The 21,060-nt window shown below is 37.5% G+C and overlaps 3 protein-coding genes across 6 annotated transcripts; 1 reads left to right on the forward strand and 2 right to left on the reverse strand.

Moving 5' to 3' along the window:
- Positions 1-693: 693 nt before the first annotated feature.
- LOC129791760 (lipoma-preferred partner homolog) lies at positions 694-4,721 on the reverse strand. Of its 2 annotated transcripts, XM_055830141.1 has the most exons (5): positions 4,260-4,639; positions 3,603-4,178; positions 2,102-2,152; positions 1,419-1,990; positions 694-1,350 (listed from the first exon to the last, which is right to left on the reverse strand). In XM_055830141.1, exons 1-5 carry the CDS (start codon positions 4,374-4,376, stop codon positions 1,098-1,100), a joined length of 1,569 nt encoding a protein of 522 aa, XP_055686116.1. In that variant the 5' UTR covers positions 4,377-4,639; the 3' UTR covers positions 694-1,097. The 2 variants fall into 2 exon arrangements, with proteins under 2 accessions (XP_055686116.1, XP_055686117.1); XM_055830142.1 differs by lacking the exon at positions 2,102-2,152 and having other exon boundaries at positions 4,260-4,721.
- Positions 4,722-5,793: 1,072 nt separating this feature from the next.
- Positions 5,794-18,106, forward strand: LOC129791762 (solute carrier family 2, facilitated glucose transporter member 1-like). 3 transcript variants are annotated; one of them, XM_055830144.1, is made up of 6 exons: positions 5,794-6,194; positions 6,260-6,364; positions 6,446-6,606; positions 13,450-13,853; positions 14,180-14,580; positions 17,349-18,106. In XM_055830144.1, exons 1-6 carry the CDS (start codon positions 6,129-6,131, stop codon positions 17,715-17,717), a joined length of 1,506 nt encoding a protein of 501 aa, XP_055686119.1. In that variant the 5' UTR covers positions 5,794-6,128; the 3' UTR covers positions 17,718-18,106. The 3 variants fall into 3 exon arrangements, with proteins under 3 accessions (XP_055686119.1, XP_055686121.1, XP_055686120.1); XM_055830146.1 differs by lacking the exon at positions 17,349-18,106 and adding an exon at positions 14,798-17,042 and having other exon boundaries at positions 5,813-6,194; XM_055830145.1 differs by lacking the exon at positions 17,349-18,106 and adding an exon at positions 16,117-17,042 and having other exon boundaries at positions 5,813-6,194.
- A 247-nt stretch (positions 18,107-18,353) lies between these two features.
- On the reverse strand, positions 18,354-21,019 carry LOC129791761 (zinc finger protein 271-like). Its single transcript, XM_055830143.1, has 2 exons — positions 20,459-21,019; positions 18,354-20,394 (listed from the first exon to the last, which is right to left on the reverse strand). The coding sequence occupies exons 1-2, from the start codon at positions 20,656-20,658 to the stop codon at positions 18,462-18,464; spliced, it is 2,133 nt and encodes a 710-aa protein (XP_055686118.1). The 5' UTR covers positions 20,659-21,019; the 3' UTR covers positions 18,354-18,461.
- Between the last annotated feature and the right edge of the window lie 41 nt (positions 21,020-21,060).

Consider the following 21,060-nt stretch of genomic DNA (forward strand, 5'->3'; position numbering starts at 1 on the left):
CTTGTGGAATGTTTCAGGGGAGGTTCTCAAATAGGAAATGTCGTGGCTAAAATCTTTCATGAATCAAATATCGGAAGGACTTTCTTGAGCCATCCTCCTCAATGGTTCAATAAATAAATCTGCATGAGAAATTGAATATTAGATTCTTCTTAAGTCCTTAAATAATTCCCATTTTCTTACAAAAAAAAATATATCAAGAAAGAATTGTGCAAAGAAATAAAGGAGAATGTGAGGCAAATCCACTAATTATTTTGCTTCCACCCGCTTCTGTCTTCCTTCATTTCATATACATACCCTGCACGGCTCTCAATATATTTGTCGTCTATTTGTGGGTGAAATTTGTCTTGCAGCAGGAAACAGAAAAAGGGGGAATGAGACAAAATACATTTCCGTGGAAATGGGAGTGATATAAGGACAATTTTGTGCTCTTTCCGCTCCATTTTCCGGTCAATAATTCATGTGAGTGTGTGAGCGCGGGGGTGTGGAGAAAATGAAGCGTTAAACTACTGCATTGGCGCCAAATTAAATTGACGAGAATGTCTATTGTTGCGAATTTCCTTTCCCTTTTGCACCCTATCATTGCATACCCCCATCCCTAATGCATTTTCAATCAACCACCCCCTTTTTTGCACCCAAATGCCACACATTGTGACCCTTTTGTGTGCCCTCTCTGCATGGCATAAACAATCGACGTTTTTAGCATTTTATTGGATTAAGTTTTTTTTATTTAAGTACAAACACGAGTACAAATATTGCAAAATTTCATTATTGTTACAAAAGACTTTTCTTTATTTAATGTGTTTTCTTCACACTTAATGAGAGAATGTATCCAGCATTTATGGAATGTAATATTTTCTACGAGACATTTATTTATTTTTTTATTGTTTTTCTTCCCCCAAAAAATGCCCAATTTATGGCTAAAATATGGAGCTAAAAATTTCACCTCATCGCACAACATTTTAACAAAATGAACAACTTTGAAAAAAAAAATAAAACATAAAACAGCGAAGAACTATTTTCTGCAGTTTCTTGCAGAATATGCTATATAATAGTTTTTCTTCCTTCATATGGCCATAGCTTACCGTTGGAAAAATCCTTCATAGTTCAGTGGACATGTGACTCGTAAGCGCCTGAACTCTTTTGGCATTGCAGCTCTTGCACAGAACATGATCATCGAGGGGGTAGCAGCCACGTCCTTCTGCCTCTGATGACAGCAGCAACCCACAATCTTCGCATTTGTAGCACGATGGATGGAAACTTCGGTCCAGGGCAACAACGCGAACTGTCTCCTCCTTCCCAGGCTCTGGCATTATTGGCAATTTGCACACACAGCACCGAGGGGCGAATTTTCTTTTAACAAAAAAAAATAAATTAATTTTTAAGGATTTTGAGGAAAATTTTTCAATTAACAAACTTACTTATGAAAATCCTCAATGCAATGAATTTGATTTGTGGCATCAACTGTAAAGGGGATCCCATCGAGACTCTTGCCGCAGACAATGCAGCAGAAGCAGCCTGGATGGTAGGGCTTGCCCGTGGCACGGAGAATCCTTTCAAGAATGGGCTTAACGCACACAGAGCACTTCTCGAGGGTATTGAGATAATCATCCTCACAGTAGGGCTTATCCTCGACCGCATAGAAGGGTTTTCCTTGCAAATTAATCTGACACTGGCAGCACGTGAAGCACTCAATGTGATAGATCTGATTCATAGCTGTGCACCCGGAATTCTCCCCAATCACGCGATCGCCGCACTTGACGCAAATCCCATAGCTGTCGGCATCTGCATGCCCATCGAGCGATTGCACCAGCATCTCCGTGAGAACATCCACTTCCGCCTCCTTCGGGACACCTTTGTAGCCCCCATGATGAGCCCCACCAGCCTCGCGACTCCCATACGGCGTATAGAGGGAATAATTTGAGCGAGAGGACATTTCACTAGCTGGACGAGGATTTATTGGTTCGTAGATTGATTCATAAGTTGAAGAATTCTGTGCATTAAAAACGGATTTTTCTTTGAAAAAAATTTTTTTTTTGCGGAAAATCTCAATGGAAATTCTTTGTTAATTTAATTGAGAAAAAAATGTTAGTTAATGCCACACCTGCGATGAAGTTCCATATCCATAGTAATCGCTATTCGAACTGTGATCCGTCTGTGATTTGTTAGTGTGTGGGTGGAAGCAATGAGAAAATTTACAAGATGTGTTATCTACTTTATCTAATAAAATGTTAATTCCTTCCCTACAGACTATCAAATGGACGACTTTCTTAAGCTAATTATTTCAAAAATAATTTTTGTTTAGCGATTTTCAATTCTAGAAAATTTTACGTATTAATGGAAGATTAATAAAATGGAATAAATTGATTTTTTGTTCGTTTCCAAATTTTCAACCCTTTGATGACTAAATTGTTCTCAATACATTTTTAATGGGAATTTAAGGCACATAGACTAATTTTCCAAAGGAAAAGGTATTTCATTTCATTAATAATTAATTAAAGGTGTTTATTAAGACCTTAGGGAGGGGTGGGAAGATAAAAAAAAAAAAAAAGGTGTTTATTCGTTTCTGAATGGGAAAACTTCTTAGAGATGAAAAAAAGGAAATTTATACATAATCTTAAAGAAAATTTTAAAAAAAATCACCGAAAAGGCGTCTAAAAAATGGCTTTAATTTTGGTTTCCTCGAAATTATTTTCTAGAAACTTTTGGGATCAACTGAGATAAGCTAAAATTTATCCAAAAATGTAAAGAATGACGCAATAATTGTGTTTTGCGTCTTTTAATGTATGAAGCATATGCTAATGCTTCATAGCCGATTCTTCACAATGTTATGCTTCATGCAATGAAAAAGACAAAAGAAATATAGCAATACCTAACGACATTCTTTACATTTTGAGCATATCTTTAGTGGTTTTTCCTTCAATTTATCTCAAGAGAAAATGAAAAAATCTTTTAATGCTTTTAAGGATTTTTCCGGGGTTTCCCAACCAAATCCGCTAAACTCCTTTGTATTTTTTTAAATCCTAAAGCAGTTTTTTTTATAAAGTTTTCATTTTTTCTTAAATTAAGACAATAATTCAAAATAACATTTTATTCTCTATTTTTACCAATTTTAATGATTCTATAAGATCCAGAGGAAAATCTTTTGAAGAAAATTAAGAAAAACATATTTTAAAAACAGTTTGAATGGGTAGAATTTAAAAAAATATATTAAAAAGAATTTTTATAAATTAAAATTCTTAGGATTTAAAAAGAAAATTAATTTCTCAAAAGCTTGAAGCACGGTAATCTTTGAAAAGAATTTCAGCAACATAATGTCATCAAAGGGTTAAAAAAAATTCTTTCTTCAGCGATTTAAAATGAATTAAAGCGATGACGAATTTTTCAGACTAAAAAGCATCAAAAGCGTGAGGATTTTGATCAATCAACGGGGCAATTAATCAATCTGTGAGACTTTCATCCCACGTTCTTCTTCTTTTCGTGTTTATGAACTCTCTTTTAGTGCTCTTAGCGGGCAATTTGGGTGTCTTTGAAAGTCGTTCTAATGATGAAAGAATAGAGAGAAAGAGTAGCTGAAGTAGAAGAGATAAGAAGAGGAATTTCACCTGAGAGATGGGAGCATAGGCCCCATATTCATTCTGATAGATGCCCGCAAAGTTGCTGTGATTCTGCTCCACGTGAGCTGGATGGATGCCGGCATACGTGGCCATTGTGGGGTACCCACTATCAATGGCACGTCGTAGTTCGCTGTATGATGAGCTTACGGGGCTCGGTGGTGGCGGCAGCTCATCCTCCGACGACACATGCCTCGTGTACTCATGATTGGGATCTGGGTTGAGCTCAATGGGTGGCGGTGGCGGAAAGTCATCGGATGTGGAACGATTGTAGGGAATGTTGGAGTAGACATTCTTCTCCTCGCGTCCACTTCCGCTTCTTGTGTGAACAATGTTGCTGTACACGAGTCCCCCATCTGCTGTGCGCGCAGCAACGGCGGATGGTTTTTCGGGACCAGGACTGGGTGTGACAGTTCTGTATTTTTGCGCTTCCAGTGATTGTTTGTGATGCTCAAGTGCAGCCAGTTGCTGCTCCAGCACAAGGGAATTATCCAGAGTATTAATTTGACTCACATTGTCATAAATTGGTTGCACCCCCTGTCGATTTCCACCCCCTTCAGCCACAATCTTCCAATGAGAAGAAAATATTTTTTATGATCATTTTTTCTAAATTCTTCTTTTAGCAACAGCAACAACAATGCTACTCACCGAATTGGGATTAGGGTGTTTCGGTTTGGGGGGAATGGGTGGTCCCACCCTCTTGGGACTCTTCTCCTGCTCACCCTTTAATTTTAATTGCTGCAATTTCTCATTCAAACCATTCATCTTGTGGGAAATTCCGGTCGATGACGAATTTTTGCGTCAATTATGTGGACACTTTTCTTCAAGTCTTCGCACAAAGCACGTCTGCAGAAAGCACCTCACGATGATCTCATGATATTCGGGAAATGGTGTCACGCGATAAAATGTGCAAATTCAGTCAAATTCATCGCGGAAAAGTAACTAAAAGAATATTTTTTCAACAATAAATGCTCAACCTGCTCGCGAGCTACTTCGGAATATCTGGCCAGTGTGGCCAGGGAATCCGCTAGAGGGTCACAATTGCCGCCATTTTCAAGCACAATCACCTCCCATGTAACGACTTTTCTCATTCTCAAAGAATTTTCATTTGTTAATTCCTCAGAGGTATTTTGCAAAAGGAAAATGCAAAGAAAAATGGAGGGAAAATGTGCAATTTTGCAAGATGAAATGCTATCACATCACTTTAGATGGAACATTGTGGATTACTTTGAGATATTTATAGTTCTAATCTTTTGCAAATGTTCTTGTCATTTCAGAAGTTTGAGATTAAGACATGAAATGTGAAGAAAGAGCGTTGTTTAGTTCATCCTGCTTTTCTTTTTAGTTTAGTTAGCTGTGAGAGAATTTTATTAGAAATCTAATACAATTATTTGCACATTTTCTGCTTTTGCATAGTAAAATCTTTTGGCAAATATGCAATACTGCATTGTGCTATCCACGTGGCTAGTTTGGGCTTTGCGCGGGAATTCTTCAGCCGGCCATTTTACAAAATCGAGACGCTTCTAAGTCAAATGAGTGGTCCTTGAAGCGTCACGTCGGCCATTTTGAAAATTATAAATTAAGCTTTATTTTATTTCTTAAGATTTGATAGATCAGGCTTAAAATTAAGGTCAAACACAAGTTCTTAAAATAAGGCCAAAGTCCTTTAGGCTAAGGTAAAGTTCCTGAGACTAGGCCTAATATTTTAAAGCTAAGCCTACATTTTTTAGGATGATCTTAATTTTTTTAGGACAAACTTCTAAGATTTTAAAGTTAGGCCAGGCTAAATTGGGAATGAATGCATTCTATTCATAATTTTTACCGATTTTACTGGCCGTTGACGATTAAATAACCGTCTCAAAAAGCTTCAGAACTAGCCTAAAAAATACTGAAGCCTAACTTCAAAAAAACTTAAGCCTTTTTTTAACAAATTAAAGCATATCTAGCTAGAGCTTTTACCTACAATCAGGTGTAATCATAAGACCTCTATTAGAAAATCATAATGGCTGCAGATTTTATATTTAAATTAAAATGACCGTTACTTTTGTAATAAAATCAAAATGGCGGTAACTTTAATATTAAAAATAAATCATAAAATTCTTACCTATCTTGAACGTCTTGAACGAAATGTTGTATCATGAAAAGCGACGTGCGGCTGAGACCCGCCGGCAGCTCTTGAAAATTCTCCGGAGCCCTATCCGGGGAGGAAGAGTTTCTGTGATTGTCAGAGTAGTGTGTGGAACAGCGAGCTCCCAAAAAAACTTGCTGATAAATCCACATTTTTGACTCTCTCGGGTGTAGCTCCACATTATCGCTTAAAGCTACCACATTGACATATATAAAGAAAAATGAAATAAGAAAATTGATAATCCGCTAGCGGAAGACTCTTGAGAGCCTATCTTGAGTCCCACAAGAAGTACAAGTTCTTTGGTTGTGCAACGCGTTTCATGTGCAAAGTTCTTTATTTTAAATCATTTTTTTTTTTGGTAGAGTTAATATTCTTGTAAAAGCACTGTGATGACGGACCAGAAGGCTTCTTTTTTGCCTCCAAGTCCACAATCGGAGCAATCTCGCTTCAGTGAAGTAAGGGATGAGGATTTGGTTGTTGCGTAGCCTCAAGATTAATTTTCCGGGATTGTTTTTTGCAGGCGGAGAAAATGGGCTTCCTTCTGCTGCTTGTGGCCTTAAGCACAACATTCGGCACAGCGGTTCCAGTGGGGTACACGATAGGAGTTGTTAATGCTCCTGCAGAAGTGAGTATCCTGCACATATCCAAAAGGAAAGCCAGGAGTTCATTTTGAAGAATTAATTCTTTTCCTTCCAATTATTTGCAGTACATGAGAAATTGGTGCAATGCTACCTTCATTGAGCGCTACGGTGCAACATTGACGGAGAATGGACTTGATATTCTCTGGGCCTCAATTGTGTCTGTATTTCTCATTGGGGGCTGTGCAGGATCACTGGGTGGTGCGTGGATAGCAGACAATTTGGGCAGGTAAGCATCTCATCTCAAGTATCAGCTTAGCAGCTTGATTTGCCCTGTAGCTGTGTCGCCCTATGACCATCCAGCATGCTCATAAAATTAAAAAATTCTTCCTTGAAAATTTCTTAGAAAACCTCAATTTAAAATTTCTTCCAATAAAACTCCATAAGAAAGCTAAAACGCGTAGAAATATGTAATATTCCAGCGATTCCAGAATTTTAAGACAGAGCGCAATAACAGTTTGTTTTATCACTGTGGATTATCAGAAGCAGTCAATTTGCCAAAGAGATTAATTAATAAGATGTGCGGTAATCTTGGGTTTGTTGAGAGTATTATCTTGTCTTGAAGAAAATATCTCTTTAAAGGAATTCGCATCGTATTGTTGCTTTTGAATAAACTCCTAGTTCTCAGATCTTTCTATTGAGAGCTTATTTAAGACGACACAATGCAGTTTAATTTGAACTTTAATTTATTTTTCTTTTAAAAATCTTTTAAAAACATTCATGATTTTCATACAAGTTTTAATGTAAGAATCCTTTATTTTGATGCTAATTCAAAATCGGCACAAAAAAAAATCTACTAAACGTTTCTATACCGTGAAGTTCGTCGAAAGAAAATTAAGATTAAAGTTTTGTGATAAAAGTATTTATCTTTAAAGTATTATAAAGTAAATGTTGGAGCTTGATTCCCGTTTCATCAGACCTACAAAAGTTCAGCTTAAATCTAAACAAATAAATAATTTAATAAATAAAAGAAAAAAATCCTTATTACACTTTGCAAACTGTTGCTTAAGGTCAGGCGAAAAGAATCCTTAAAATGGTCAGTTTTTATCAGTTTAAACCAAAAACTGGATTTTAATGGATGAAATTCACAAACACGTTAGGCTTAATCGGTTTCAAGTCTGGTATAAGTTTTTCTGTTAAACTAGGCTTGAGTTTTTAGGTTGAAATTAAGTTTTTCAATGGCACTCTTTTGAGATTTCAAGTTAAGGCAAAATTAAGATCAGACTGAATGAATTTTTAGACGATTTTTCTGAATTTGGATGTACGAAGAAAACCTTAAAAAAATGAATTCAGCCATTCAGATTGACCTAATCTGAAAACCTTAAAAGCTTGACTTAAAATTTTATCTATTCCTTAAATTTTTTGAATTTGAATTTATTTTGGCATGCCCTATGGAACTACATGAGAACCTTAATGGACTATACAAAGAAATTTTACAATGTATTTGACTTACAAAACTAGGGGAGTTGCAATCGACCGGGGGACACGCTAACAGGGGAACTACGCCAAACTTTTCACAACATATTCCTTAAATTTACAAATATTTACACATTCTTTTACTTCTTCTTCTAACAGATTGTACTCTTTTATTGCTGTGTATTTTATGCTTTTGATGCCATACTTCGTAGTTTTTGGCTTTATGTTGGCTATTACAGTTTTTTTTCTTGAATTGAGATTTCTTTTAATTACAATGTTTGTTTGTGTATGTATTTCATTTAGCACAATTTTATGCAAGTGCAAGAGACTATGCAATTTGATTAATTTATTTATTGGTAAGATATTAAACTCCGAATATAAGGTTCGACTCTCAGTAAATTTATTTAGATTGAAAATTGATTTTATTAATTTATTCTGACTTCTCTTAACTTTCTTAATGTTTTCTTTTTTGGTGCTTCCCCAAATGTGGGCACCATAACTTAAAATCGATTCACCAAGGGCGAAGTAGAGAATTCTCCGCAATCTTAGAGGAATTGCATTAGGGCTGTTTCTCTTTATAGTACCAATCAATGCATAAATTTTGCCCAATATGTTATCAACATGACTATCAAAACTTAAGTTATTATCTACGAGGTAAATTGTCGCTTCGCTCCAATTTTCCTCGCCCCGCTTCGCGGGGGGTTTTGCGCTTCGCGCAAATTTTAGAGAGAAAAAATTGTGATGATTTATAAGTATGATTGGGCACACCTATCAATCCCAAAGAAAAATTTGCAAAGAGAAGAAATCATTTTCATACAACATTTCCGGCGCCAAATTCAAAAATTCGCAAAAACTGCATGAGAGTTATATGGAGGCTACCCGAAGGGGGGCTTCGGGGGGAAAATGGATACGGCCACTCGAAACCGCCTGATATAAGGAGCCTCTGTACCAAATTTCATCGCGATCGGTCAAACGGTGTAGATTTGTATAGCCGAACACGACGGAAGATTACCAACAAACAGACCTTTCTTCGAGAAAGAAGAAAGGTCTTTTCGAGAGTGCCCAGTGAGTGTCGAGCAGCGTCAGTTTCTTCAATATTGTTCTCTGGGGTTCCCCTCACGCGAAATCTTAATAATACATTTAATTCAAATGATAACTTTATAATTAACTTTAATGATTCAGAAACTTTTAATTTTAGCAATGATCAATCTGGAATCTCTAATAATTCATACCTTATCAATTTCAATGGTCTCACCACCGATTCTCGGTATTCTTTTATTTTAGCCCACATTAATGCTCGAAGTGTGAGACGACATATAGATGAGATACGATATCTTATGCTGAATTCGCCGCTCTCGGTTCTGTGTATGTCTGAGACTTGGCTGGATTCATCCGACTCTGTGGAGGCGGTGGGTGTTCAGGGCTTCAGGTTATTCAGAAGTGATCGATTGTCCCGCAGGGGTGGTGGAGTGGGAATCTTTGTACGGGACAGTTTCAAGGCTTCATTGATCTGTTCCGGTGTTTTTGGCACATTGGAATACATTGGAATTCAAATATCCCTATTTGGTAAGAATATAACGATATTTTCTTCTTATATTCCTCCGCCAGTCTCAACCTTGAATAACATTGAGGATTTTTTAAATTTTGCAATTCCAAATGAAAATCTGATTTTAATGGGAGACTTTAATGTCAACCTTGCTAAAACATGCCCCTTGAGTGCTCGGTTTCGCGGTCTTCTCTCTTCACTTTCTCTTGAATATACTCCTTTTAGTCCCACGCGTCTTGGATCCCTTCTAGATCTCATGTTAATACCCGAAACTGATTCATCTAAATTACTGCATTTTGGTCAAGCTCCTTTGCCGGGCATTTCGGACCACGATATGATCTTTGGTTCCTACAATTTTCGTCTTCCAAAGCCTGAAAATAAATACAAATTTGTATCTGATCTGCGTAATTGTGACATAAAAGCTGTGGTTTCTGCAGCCATGGAAGTCGATTATCAGTCATTAAAATTTGTTGCCTGTCCTTCTGAGCGTGTACTCTCAATTACTGAAAACATTAATACTCTCTTTGACTCTTTTGTCCCTAAGAAAAAAGTCTTAATGCCTTCACTTTTAACCCCTTGGATAAATGAAAATATCCTTAAGCACATTAAGCGGCGAGATGCTGCTTTTCGCAAATGGAAGCGTACTAATTTGTCTGATGACAGACATAGTTTCTGCCGCTTGCGTAACAAAGTGAGCAGTCTAGTGAAGGGAGCCAAAAAGAGGCACTTCTTAAAATCCCTTGACATTAATCTACCTGCGAAAAAACTGTGGGATAATATTAAAAGACTTGGCCTTCGACCATCTGTAGGTTCTTCTCTCGGCAAATCCCTATCTGCTGATGAATTAAATCAATTTTTCTCTACTGTGTCTCATGCTGTGCCGGTTTCAGCTCCTGCACTTCCTAGTGAGCCCTGGGAGGGTTTTACTTTTGACTGCATCTCCCCTGAATCTGTATTTCGTGCTATCTCCCGTGTGAAGTCGAATGCTATTGGGAGCGATGGGGTCTCTCTTGACTTCATTAAAATCCTACTCCCAGCTATTATTCCAGTGCTTACCGAAACTTTTAACCATATCATTACAACGTCGATTTATCCTGATTCTTGGAAGTCAGCCATTGTTGTACCTATTCCTAAAATTCAAAACCCTATTCAGCCTTCAGACTACAGACCCATTAGTCTTCTTCCAGTACTCTCCAAAGCTTTCGAATTTGTACTTCATGAGCAGATTTCTGATTACTTAGATGAGAATAAACTCCTATGTAAATACCAATCAGGTTTCCGTGTAGGCCACGGCACTATCTCAGCCCTTCTAAAAGTAACCTATGATATTGCACAGAGCCTCGATGAAAACCGCTTTGTGGTCCTGGTGTTATTAGATTTCACCAAGGCTTTCGACAGTTTGCCGCATGACTTGATTTGTTACAAACTCCTTAATTTCTTTAAATTCTCATCAACCTCTATAGCCCTTATCCGTTCTTACTTCAGTAATAGATCTCAAATTGTCAGATTTGAAGATGAAGTGTCTTCACCTTCCTTCTTAACCAAAGGCATTGGCCAAGGATCTATCCTGGGCCCACTTCTCTTTTCACTTTTTATAAATGATCTTCCTTCAGTATTGCGACACTGCTCATACCACCTTTATGCTGATGATCTTCAATTATACGTCGCAGGCAGTACAGCTGATCCATCTTCCGTCTTTCAATGCATGAATGAAAATCTTGCACGTGTTGAGCGCTGGTCGACTTCCAACGGGTTACTACTAAACCCCAAAAAGTCCCAGGCTCTCATTATCTCTAAGAAAAATGCTCACGTAACTCCATTCCCCTTGCTCCTACATGGAGAAATCATCCCAACTGCTGATCAGGTTAAAAACCTTGGTATTTTCTTTAATTCTACTTTATCTTGGTCTGATCACTCAAATGCTGTCTGCCGGAAGGTTAATTACTCTCTTTATACCCTCAGACGCTACCGGGACATTACTCCTAAACATACTCGACTTCTCCTTGCCCGAGCACTCCTTCTTCCTTTTTTTCTTTATGGAGCTGAGCTGTTCTTTCTTGCGGACAGCGACTCTCTCCGCAGACTTTCTGTTGCATTCAACAACTGCGTCAGATATATTTGTAGTCTAGGCCCGCGTGATCATGTCTCTCACGTCAGGAACGTGTTTGCAGGATGTGATCTGCCGGCTCTGCTTGAATTGCGTGCCATGTTATTTCTCAATCGGCTGACTTTAGCCCGCTGTCCTGAATACCTAGCGTCTCTTATGATAAGGGGTGATTCTGCTAGGGTGAGGGGATACAGAGTTCCTAGAGCACAGTCTGACATATTTTATCGTACTCTTTTTGTCAAGGGTGTTTCCCTTTTTAATGCGCTTCCGACGGAGTGTCGTGAGTCGGCTTGGGCTATTCATAGAAGATTCCAGACTGACCAGTTGCTTTCTCTTTAAATCTTTTTTCTTTAGTTTTTTTTTTCCTTTCAATAACTTCTGGAAGGGCCTATGTCCGCAGTGAGTGCGGCCCAGACTGCAGTGACTGCTTTCTGGGGTATGTAGTGGCTCTTCTGGACCGCAGTGAGTGCGGCACGGACTGCAGTGAGTGCTCTCCGTGATGATGTCTTTTTTTATAATTGTTTCTTTCTCTTTTTTGCTTGCATTATTCTCTTTCTTTTTATAATTATTATGTACACTCTCTCTTAACCTTAAGTTCTGAATCTTAACTCTTTCTTTTTTTATTGCTTTTTTTTCTCACCGCGGACTATGTAAGAGGGGAATACCCTATTTCTGTGGATGAATAAATAATATCTAATATCTATATCTAATATCTTTATTATATAGATAATCATTCCTAAGTATCTAAATTGAACAACCTCCTCTATTTTAACATTGTTGATAAAAATTCCAAGTTCATTTTCTCTATTGCCAAATCTCATTGCTTTTGTTTTTTTCTCATTAATAGTTATTTTATTTGTCTCAGCCCATTTACTAATTTTATTTAGATCATTCTGTGTTTTTTCTTCTACATTTTTCGGAGATTTTCCTACATTAAGGATACAGATATCATCCGCATAAATATATAACTTTCCACTGATTCCTATAAGTTCTATATCATTTATAAACAAATTAAATAACACCGGACCCAGGCGGCTGCCCTGTGGCACACCAGCCGCACAGGGCAGTAGCTGTGATGTATAACCGCCACATGAGACCGCCTGACATCTGCCCTTCAGGTAGCTCCTCATCCAGTCAATCGCTCTTCCAACAAATCCATATTCGAAGAGTTTTCTGAGCAGGATCTCGTGCTCAACAGCATCGAATGCTTTTTTAATGTCAATGAAGATCGCAACACATGAGTTTCCTGCATCCCTTGCACACTGAACTTCCTCAACAAGGTCGCGGAGAGCCGCTGCAGTGGACGATTTGGGCCTGAAGCCGTATTGATGAATCGTGAGGATGGCATGTTCTTCAAGGTGTCTATTTATTTGATTTGCAGCTACAGCCTCCAAGACCTTCGCCAGAACAGACAATACACTTATTGGTCTGTAGTTTGACCAGTCACTCACATCTCCACCCTTATATATAGGTGTAATTTTGGCAGTCTTAATGATATCCGGTACAATTCCAGTTTTAAGGCTTGTATTAACTAAATCTAATATATTGGATACCAAATTTTCCTTACAGAATTTTATTACATTTGTACTTATTCCATCTACCCCGGTCGATTGCGTGTTCTTCAAATTGTTTATTATTCTCAAGATATCGCCCTCACTTACTTTTTCAAAATTAAATTTACAAGTGGGATAATTGCTTACAACAATTGTGTTATTCGGAAAAGTCTTTATAAAGTCTAAGCCAACATTTGCGAAGTATGCATTGATTTTATTGAGAGTGTTATTTTTTTCATTGTCTTCAACATTTTTAAATATATTTACAATTTTTTTCTTTGATTTTCGCCCATACACTATTTCATTTAACGTCTCCCAATTCTTCTTTACTCACCTAACAACCATTAAAAAAAATCATTTCATTGCTATTTTTTGCAATATTTAATTTCTTTTATTTAGAAAGAAATTTTATATATTTTTATTAACACGTTGCCTTTTCTTTTCTTGTAGAAAAAAGTCATTATTAGTATGTGGCGTTCTGTTCGTGATTGCCGCACTTTTTTTCATATTTTGCCGCATGGCAAATTCTGTGGAAATGCTAATAATTGGCCGACTGATCGTAGGTTTTGCATCGGGACTCACAACAGCCACTCTGCCCATGTATTTGCTCGAATTGGCTCCACTTTCTCTGCGTGGCACTCTTGGGGTGTTTTGCTCAATTGGCGTCACTGGGGGCGTTGTTGTTGGTCAAGTATTCAGTTTGCAGGAAATCTTTGGGACAGATGAACTGTGGCACTGGGCGCTCTCATTCTACGTTGTCCTTGTTGTTGTTTGCTTCGTCATGGCACCATGGTGGCCTGAGAGCCCTAAGTATCTCTACCTCACGGCTAATAAGAAGGATGAAGCGAAGACGGGTAAGTTGATAGTTTTTTTTTTAAATTTAATTAAATTATTAAACAAAAAAACTTTTAAAAAATCAATATAAAAGAAAAAATTATTAGAAAATAGTTTTAAAAAAGAAATAGAAAAAAAATTATTAAAAAATAATAAAAGATTAGAAAAACATATTTCTTTTAATTTAAAAAACTTTAAGTACTAATTTAGAAAAATATATTTTAAAGAATTTTTTTAAACATTAGAAAACTATTTTTTCATTTGAAAAAAATTTTAAGAACAAATAAAGGAAATTTTTAGGACTTGATTAAAAAAAAATAAATAAATAAAAAATAATTCTTTCCAGTTTTACTTCGCTTGCGTGGAAATGATCCGAATTTCGTGCAATACGAACTGGAAGAGATGAATCAGGAGCTGGTGGAAAAATCCGATACGCGTTCAGTTAAATCTGTGATCAGTGATCCTGCACTTCTACTGCCAATTGTGCTAGTTTGTGCCTTACAGGGTGGACAGCAGCTATCTGGGGTAAATGCTGTCTTCTACTACTCCGTTTCAATCTTCGAATCAGCCGGCCTCAGCTCAACGAACGCCAAATGGGCGAACCTCGGGGCAGGATGCCTCAATCTCGCAACGGCCTTCTTTACGCCACTCCTCATGAAGCACATCAATCGACGCCCTATCAGCTTGATCTCATGCGCCGGAAGTGCACTCTTCCTCTTCATTCTCACCTTCGTCGTCAACTACATCGTGAGTACAGATCCAATGTTAACTAACCCACTTAAATATTTTTTTATTTAATCATTTTCTTTTGAACTTTGTGTATTTGTCTCAGAGATTGGCTTTAACTTTTTATGTTAAAATCATGTGTGTGTGGCGTCCTGGAATCGTCTCTCTGGAGGGATATTTTTTCTGTTAACAAAGGTAGAATCCCTCACATACGTTCATGACGAATTTTTGATTTCAGAATTTTGCATCCTGGATGGCCTACGCATGCATAGCGTGCGTCCTTTTGTACATATTCGTCTATCAGCTCGGCCTCGGACCAATTCCCTACTTCATTGGCTCAGAATTGTGCAGCATTTCTGAGCGAGCTGCAATAATGGCTCTCGGATCACTCGGCTCGTGGTCTGGGAATTTCATTGTAGGCATATCTTTTCCCATTCTTCAATCCCTCTGGGGTGCATGGGTCTTCCTTCCGTTTGTCGCAACGTGCGTCCTTCTTATTGTCCTTATTTATTTCTATCTCCCCGAAACTCGCGGAAAAGACGTCCCTAAGGTTGCTTTACTCATATCCAAAGGTTTCAAATCAAATCCACGCAAAAGTTGAATTTAATTGGGAAAAAAATTTAAGGGAGGATTGACTAAATCTGGCCCTTTGAGTTATTTTTTTAAACAAATTTTTAGGTGAAATGTTTTATTTTATTAGGGGAATGATCAATTTCAGAAAACGTTGAATCTCATAAAATTTAAGTATTGAAATTACTGAATTCTGAAAAAGAAATGAAGAGAATTGTGAAAAAAATATCTCTTTTGTTAAACATTCTAACAAGATTTTTTGAATTCAAAAATTTTAAAACAAAAAAGAAAGGAGAATGGCTGATTCTCTTGGCTCCTTTATACTTCGTCATTACTACATTTCGGCTTAGAATAAACCTTCATCAAGGCATCAGAACTTGTGGAGAAATAACATAAAAATCTCAAATCCACAAAAGACAAGATAATTATTAGAATAAAAAAAATCAGAAATGGGTCGAATTCAGCGACCAAGAAATCTTTGAAATTTCAAAAATTTCTTTTCAAAAAAGAATTTCTTGGTTGTTGAATACAGCCCAGTATACTAGAAGGAATATTCTTTTCTGTCTTTTCTGTACTAACATGCGTTGTAAATTGTGAGACTAATAAGATTATTTTTGGGCAGATTTTTTTTAAATTTTACAACAAGAAATTAAATACGAACGCAAACAGTTGCGTTTTAACCATATTTGCTTAACATTTGGCCTAACGAAAATCACCCTAAAATTAATTTTATTCATTCATAAGCCGCAAAATTAGGGCTTAAGGGGCTTAAGAAGTTTAAGGACAAGTCAAATCCTCAAAAAGGCATGTAGTCCTTAACTGTTCTAATCAGAACATTTAACAACATAAATTTCAGTTTAAGTAACCAAACTTTTGTACTGTAAATTCAATCAACTAATTGGGATAATCTGTAAATCTTCTTGGGCCTCACATCATCCCTCAGTCAGCAAAATTTGTTAGAATCGAATTACAAAGATTCCTTTTCAGAATTTTGCAACGTGGATGGCCTACGCGTGCATAGCATGCACCCTCCTCTATATTTTCTTCTTTCAATTGGGCTTGGGACCCATACCATTCTTCATTGGCTCCGAATTGTGCAGTTTGCAGCATCGGGCAGCCATTATGTCGCTCGGATCTTTAAGTTCGTGGGCGGGAAATTTCACCGTTGGCATCTCCTTTCCGATCCTTCTCTCCTTCTGGGGTGCCATGGTGTTCCTTCCCTTTGTCGTAATATGCTTAGCACTCATTGTTCTTATTTTCTACTATTTACCTGAAACGCGCGGGAAAGAAGTGTCAGATGTGGCACAACTTATCTCAAAAGGATTTAAATCTAAACCACGTCCATCTTTGTAAGGGGAACGAATATGATATTATTATCTACATAAAATCGCTTGAATCTCATTTAGTTAGGAAATGAGAAAATAAAGATAAATAGATAAAATAGATAAAAATGGGAAAATTACTATAATCTCATAAAAAATAATCTCTCAGTTGTTTTAAGACTTATTTGTATTATGATTATGTTTCAATGATTCAAGAAAATTAAATCACAAATGGTTCAGTTTGGGCCATTCTCCCCTAATTGATAAATTACTAAATAGACTGAATACGATAAATATTCAATTAAATATCAGCCGTCAAAAATATCTTAATAAATTTTCATTAAGTAATTGTTTAAAAATAATAATTAAAAAAGAAAAAGGACATAATTCTGGGAAAATCTTAGAGATTAATAAAACTTAAGTTCTTTTTTGATTTAATAATAAAATCTAAAATTTTTTTGAATCTTTTTAATATTTTTTTACGTTTATAGGGGTAGCGTAAACAATATACTTTCTAAATAAAGTTTAGACAGTCTACAACAGGCTTAGAAAGGAGTAAATTCAAAGTAAATAAAACTATTTAGCGCTTTTGATTGTTCTTTATTGAATAATTCGATTGGGTAACGCCATACATAACAAAATGGCCGCCATAACCATTGTGAAGCACCCGTCATTTGCGGCCATGACTTTGCAAGTTATTAAAACATTTAAATTACGTTGTTTTTTCTATTTAGTATTTTACTGTAATCTCTGAATATCTTGAATTCTAACGACGCCCACACACATGATTTATCAGCTTATTGTAAGTTCAAAAAATCTTTAAAAAAAAAAACTTCTCGTCAAATCTATTCTCTTGCTAAATTATTCTGAAATTAAATTATAAAATTTCTCTTCCAGGATTATGCATCGTGGCTGGCCTATGCGTGCATTGCATGCGTCCTTATGTACATCCTGTTCTACCAGATCGGTCTAGGACCTATTCCCTATTTTATTGGTTCAGAACTCTGTGATGTATCTGCCAGAGCGGCGGTGATGTCTCTCGGTTCTCTGGCATCTTGGGCTGGGAATTTCATCGTTGGCATTTCCTTTCCAATCCTCCAATCTCTCTGGGGAGCATGGGTCTTCCTTCCATTTGTCATCGTCTGCCTTGCCCTTGTTGTCCTCCTGTTCTTCTATCTACCCGAATCACGTGGTAAACAATCATCAGAGGTGGCACCACTCGTCTCAAGAGGCTTCAAATCAAAACCACGCGTGCCTTTTCAGTAAAGAGGAAATTTACTTTCTCTCGGTTAACATTTTACACGCAATTACATTTAAATAATAATTAAGATTTTTTAATAAATAAGACGAAAATTGGGAAGAATTTTATACGGCTTAGGGTGTAAAAAATATCTATAAAAATTTTTCTAAGTCTTCCAAATACTTTTGCTTTTATTTTTTTTAACGTTGCTTTAAAGAATTTATTAAGACAAACAATTTGTATTATTTCAAAGGTTGTTCTCTATTTTTTTTATTTTCCTAATGCTCAGATTTTCAGGATTTCATTTTGAAAGCAATAAAGACAATAATTTTAATTATTATTTCAATATTTTATTACACAGCACTTGGCATGTAAAATGACGATTCTGCAATAAAATTTTTTATGCCGTCAAAAATGAAGTTTTATTCTACTCAAGGACTCAAAATGAAAACAAAACGTCCACAAAAGCGAATTAAGCGTCTTCTATTTAACTGATTTCCGACTTTAAAATTCCCCGTTAAATTTTAAAATCCATGAAATGTAAGTTAACCTCAAAATTCAAATTTTAACGTAAAACCACGCCAGATCCACCATTTTTATAAACAGAATGGATATAATTTTAGATGATTTTTTTTTCTTTAATAAATCAAGAAAAAAAACTCTTTTTACTTATAATTTTGTCATAATTTATTAATTCAAGATCTTTCCATCCACCAATAAATACATATTAATATAATTCTGGAAAAAATCATCAGAATCAGGAAATTTTTCTACAATTGGCTGCGTTTATGCCTCGTCTGTAGGTGCAAGATGTATTTATCGCGTCTCCCGAAGGATCTGCTGCATCCCTCCTCTGTGCATTTGAAGGGTTTATCCTCAGCATGAACGGATACTTCGTGCCGACGGAGATTCCGTACGCTTTGGTAGCTCTTCCCGCAGATGTCGCACTTGATGTTCCGATCATCAGTGTGGATCTTCATGTGATGCTCCAACTTGGGGGCATCATCGAAGCCCCGTCCGCAGATGTTGCAGCAAAACTTCTTCTCTTCTTTGTGCAGATTCATATGACGTGCCATGGCGTAGGTCTTGGAGAAGCTCATCTGACACAAGTTGCACTTGTAGATCTTTTCCTTCTTTTCCGGTACAATTTCTTTGTAGTACACCCCACGGGCTTGCTTGTGCACCTCAACTGTGTGCTCATTGAGCTTCTCACGACACATGAAGGCTTTGAAGCAGTAAATGCAGTCATAGATCATTTCCTCGAGTTCCTCTTCTTCCTCCTCGTCCTCCTCCTCGTTAAATTGCATCTCAAACATTTCTTCTTTAACCCCTTGGTATGCCTCTGCGTCCGGAGTTTGCAGTACTTCGTCAAAATTCTCCTCCAGCGTCTCAATTTCGTACGTTTCCTCGTCTATAGGTTCCGTCTTTGGGATCAATGTTGGGGCTTCTTCTTTTTGCTTCTGTGGTTTTATTTTCTTCTCCTTTGGCGCCTTTGGGGGCTTCATTTCCTTCATTTCACCTGTCACCGGGTCTTCGTGGACCTTCTGATGCCGTACCCAATTGCTGGATTGCGTAAAAGTCTTGGTACAGTACTCACACTGAAAGGGCTTCTCACCTGTATGCGTCATCATGTGCCGCTTGAGATTCTTCGCTTCCGGAAAGTGTCGATTGCATACGAGGCAGACATGATCTGTAGTCCCGGAATGGACGCGCATGTGTCGATCCAGCTTAAATTCATCATCATAGCTCTTCCCGCACTTGGTGCATGAATACTTTTTGGCATTTTGATGCTTCCGGTGATGCTTTGCGAGCTTCGAACGACTAATGAAGCTCAATTCGCAGTGATTGCAGGAATATTTCTTCTTCGGCGTCTCTTTGGGTGTAGTAGCTGGTGGTTCCTGCGCTGTCTCTCCTTGAATGATGTCCGTGTGGGTCATGTAGTGACTTCGTAGCTCTTCTGTGGTTTCAAACATCGCCTTGCAGACATAGCATGAATGACTCGTGAAGGATTTCGCGTGGATGGTACGATGATAGGTGAGTTGTTCTTTATCCTGAAAAACTTCCCCGCAGAAGTTGCATTGATTTTCATGCTCAGCAAACCCTTTGTGCCTCCCTTTAGCTAGGAAAATCCCATGCAGGCGCATATGTTTCTTCCAGTGATCCTTCCGGGAGAAAGTCTTGTTGCAAATTTCACAGATTATTGGGACACTTGGCTTTTTAGGCTCAGCGGTGTGTGTGAGCTCATGACGTGCAACATCAGCAGCCCGGGCATACCCAACTCCACAAATGGTGCAAAGGAACTTCTTCTCTTTGGCTTTCATCTCCTCATTCCCTGAATTTGCATCATTTTCATCCTCCTGCGCTACATCCATGCCTTCAGCGGTTCCAGACGTCCCAGCATCTTCCTCAGGAGGCTTGGAGTCCTCCCCAATAGCTCCATGATCCCTATTAGTACAGTTCTCCACACAAATCTTGCACTTCCCATCATCTGGCTCTTCATCCTCTACCCAGGCTTCTCCATGAACCTGCCGATGACGCTTCAGCTGATCCTTCCGACCGAATGTCTTGGAGCAGATATCGCACCGAAAGGGCTTCGCGCCCGTATGAATGATTTCATGGCGCAAAAGGAAGCTACGTTGGGTGAATCCCTTCTCACAGAATTTACACCAGAACTTCCAGCCAAAGTTCTTAAATCCTTCCCTCCTGAAATTAACAAACATATTAAATCAAAATTCATTCATCAACATCTTCTAGAGAACTTCTTTACCTATATGCTTCCACTTCCGGACTCTTCCCCACGGGATTGAAGCTTATGGGGTCATCCGGAAGTTCTTCCTTCACCCAACTCTCCTCAATTGGATGAATTCCTGAATTTCCCGGCCCTCCATCACGATCTTCTGAATTGAATAGGATAAAATTTGGGTCTACTTTTATGAAAACAGCTTCAGGTGGATCCTCTGCATTCATTTTCTCACGGAATAATTTTTTTGGATCTCAATAAAAACTGTAAATCTAATTTTTTTATGACATTTGGTACATTTGAGGTTTGCGCTGAAAACATTTTACGCTACAGTTGGTAAAGCCGGACTTAGCCGCGGTCCGAGGTGGTGAAGTGGGTGAAGTCATGGAACTTTTTTGAGGTTATAATTCATCAAAGTTTAAGAAAGCCCAATATATTTCAACAAAAACAGCCGTTTTGATGTAGTTGTTGCTCTATCTTCTATTTTCCATCTTTTCCGATGCTTTTCCAAGCGAAGGGGATGAGAAAATTGTGAAAAATTCTTAATTTTATTGCTTGTCGCTACTTTTGTCGTATAAAACGTTTTTTGTTATGAATGTGTCACTCTCTGCGCCCTCTTTCAGATAAAA

This window comes from Lutzomyia longipalpis, chromosome 3, assembly GCF_024334085.1.
Source record: "Lutzomyia longipalpis isolate SR_M1_2022 chromosome 3, ASM2433408v1".
Lineage (NCBI taxonomy): Eukaryota > Metazoa > Arthropoda > Insecta > Diptera > Psychodidae > Lutzomyia > Lutzomyia longipalpis.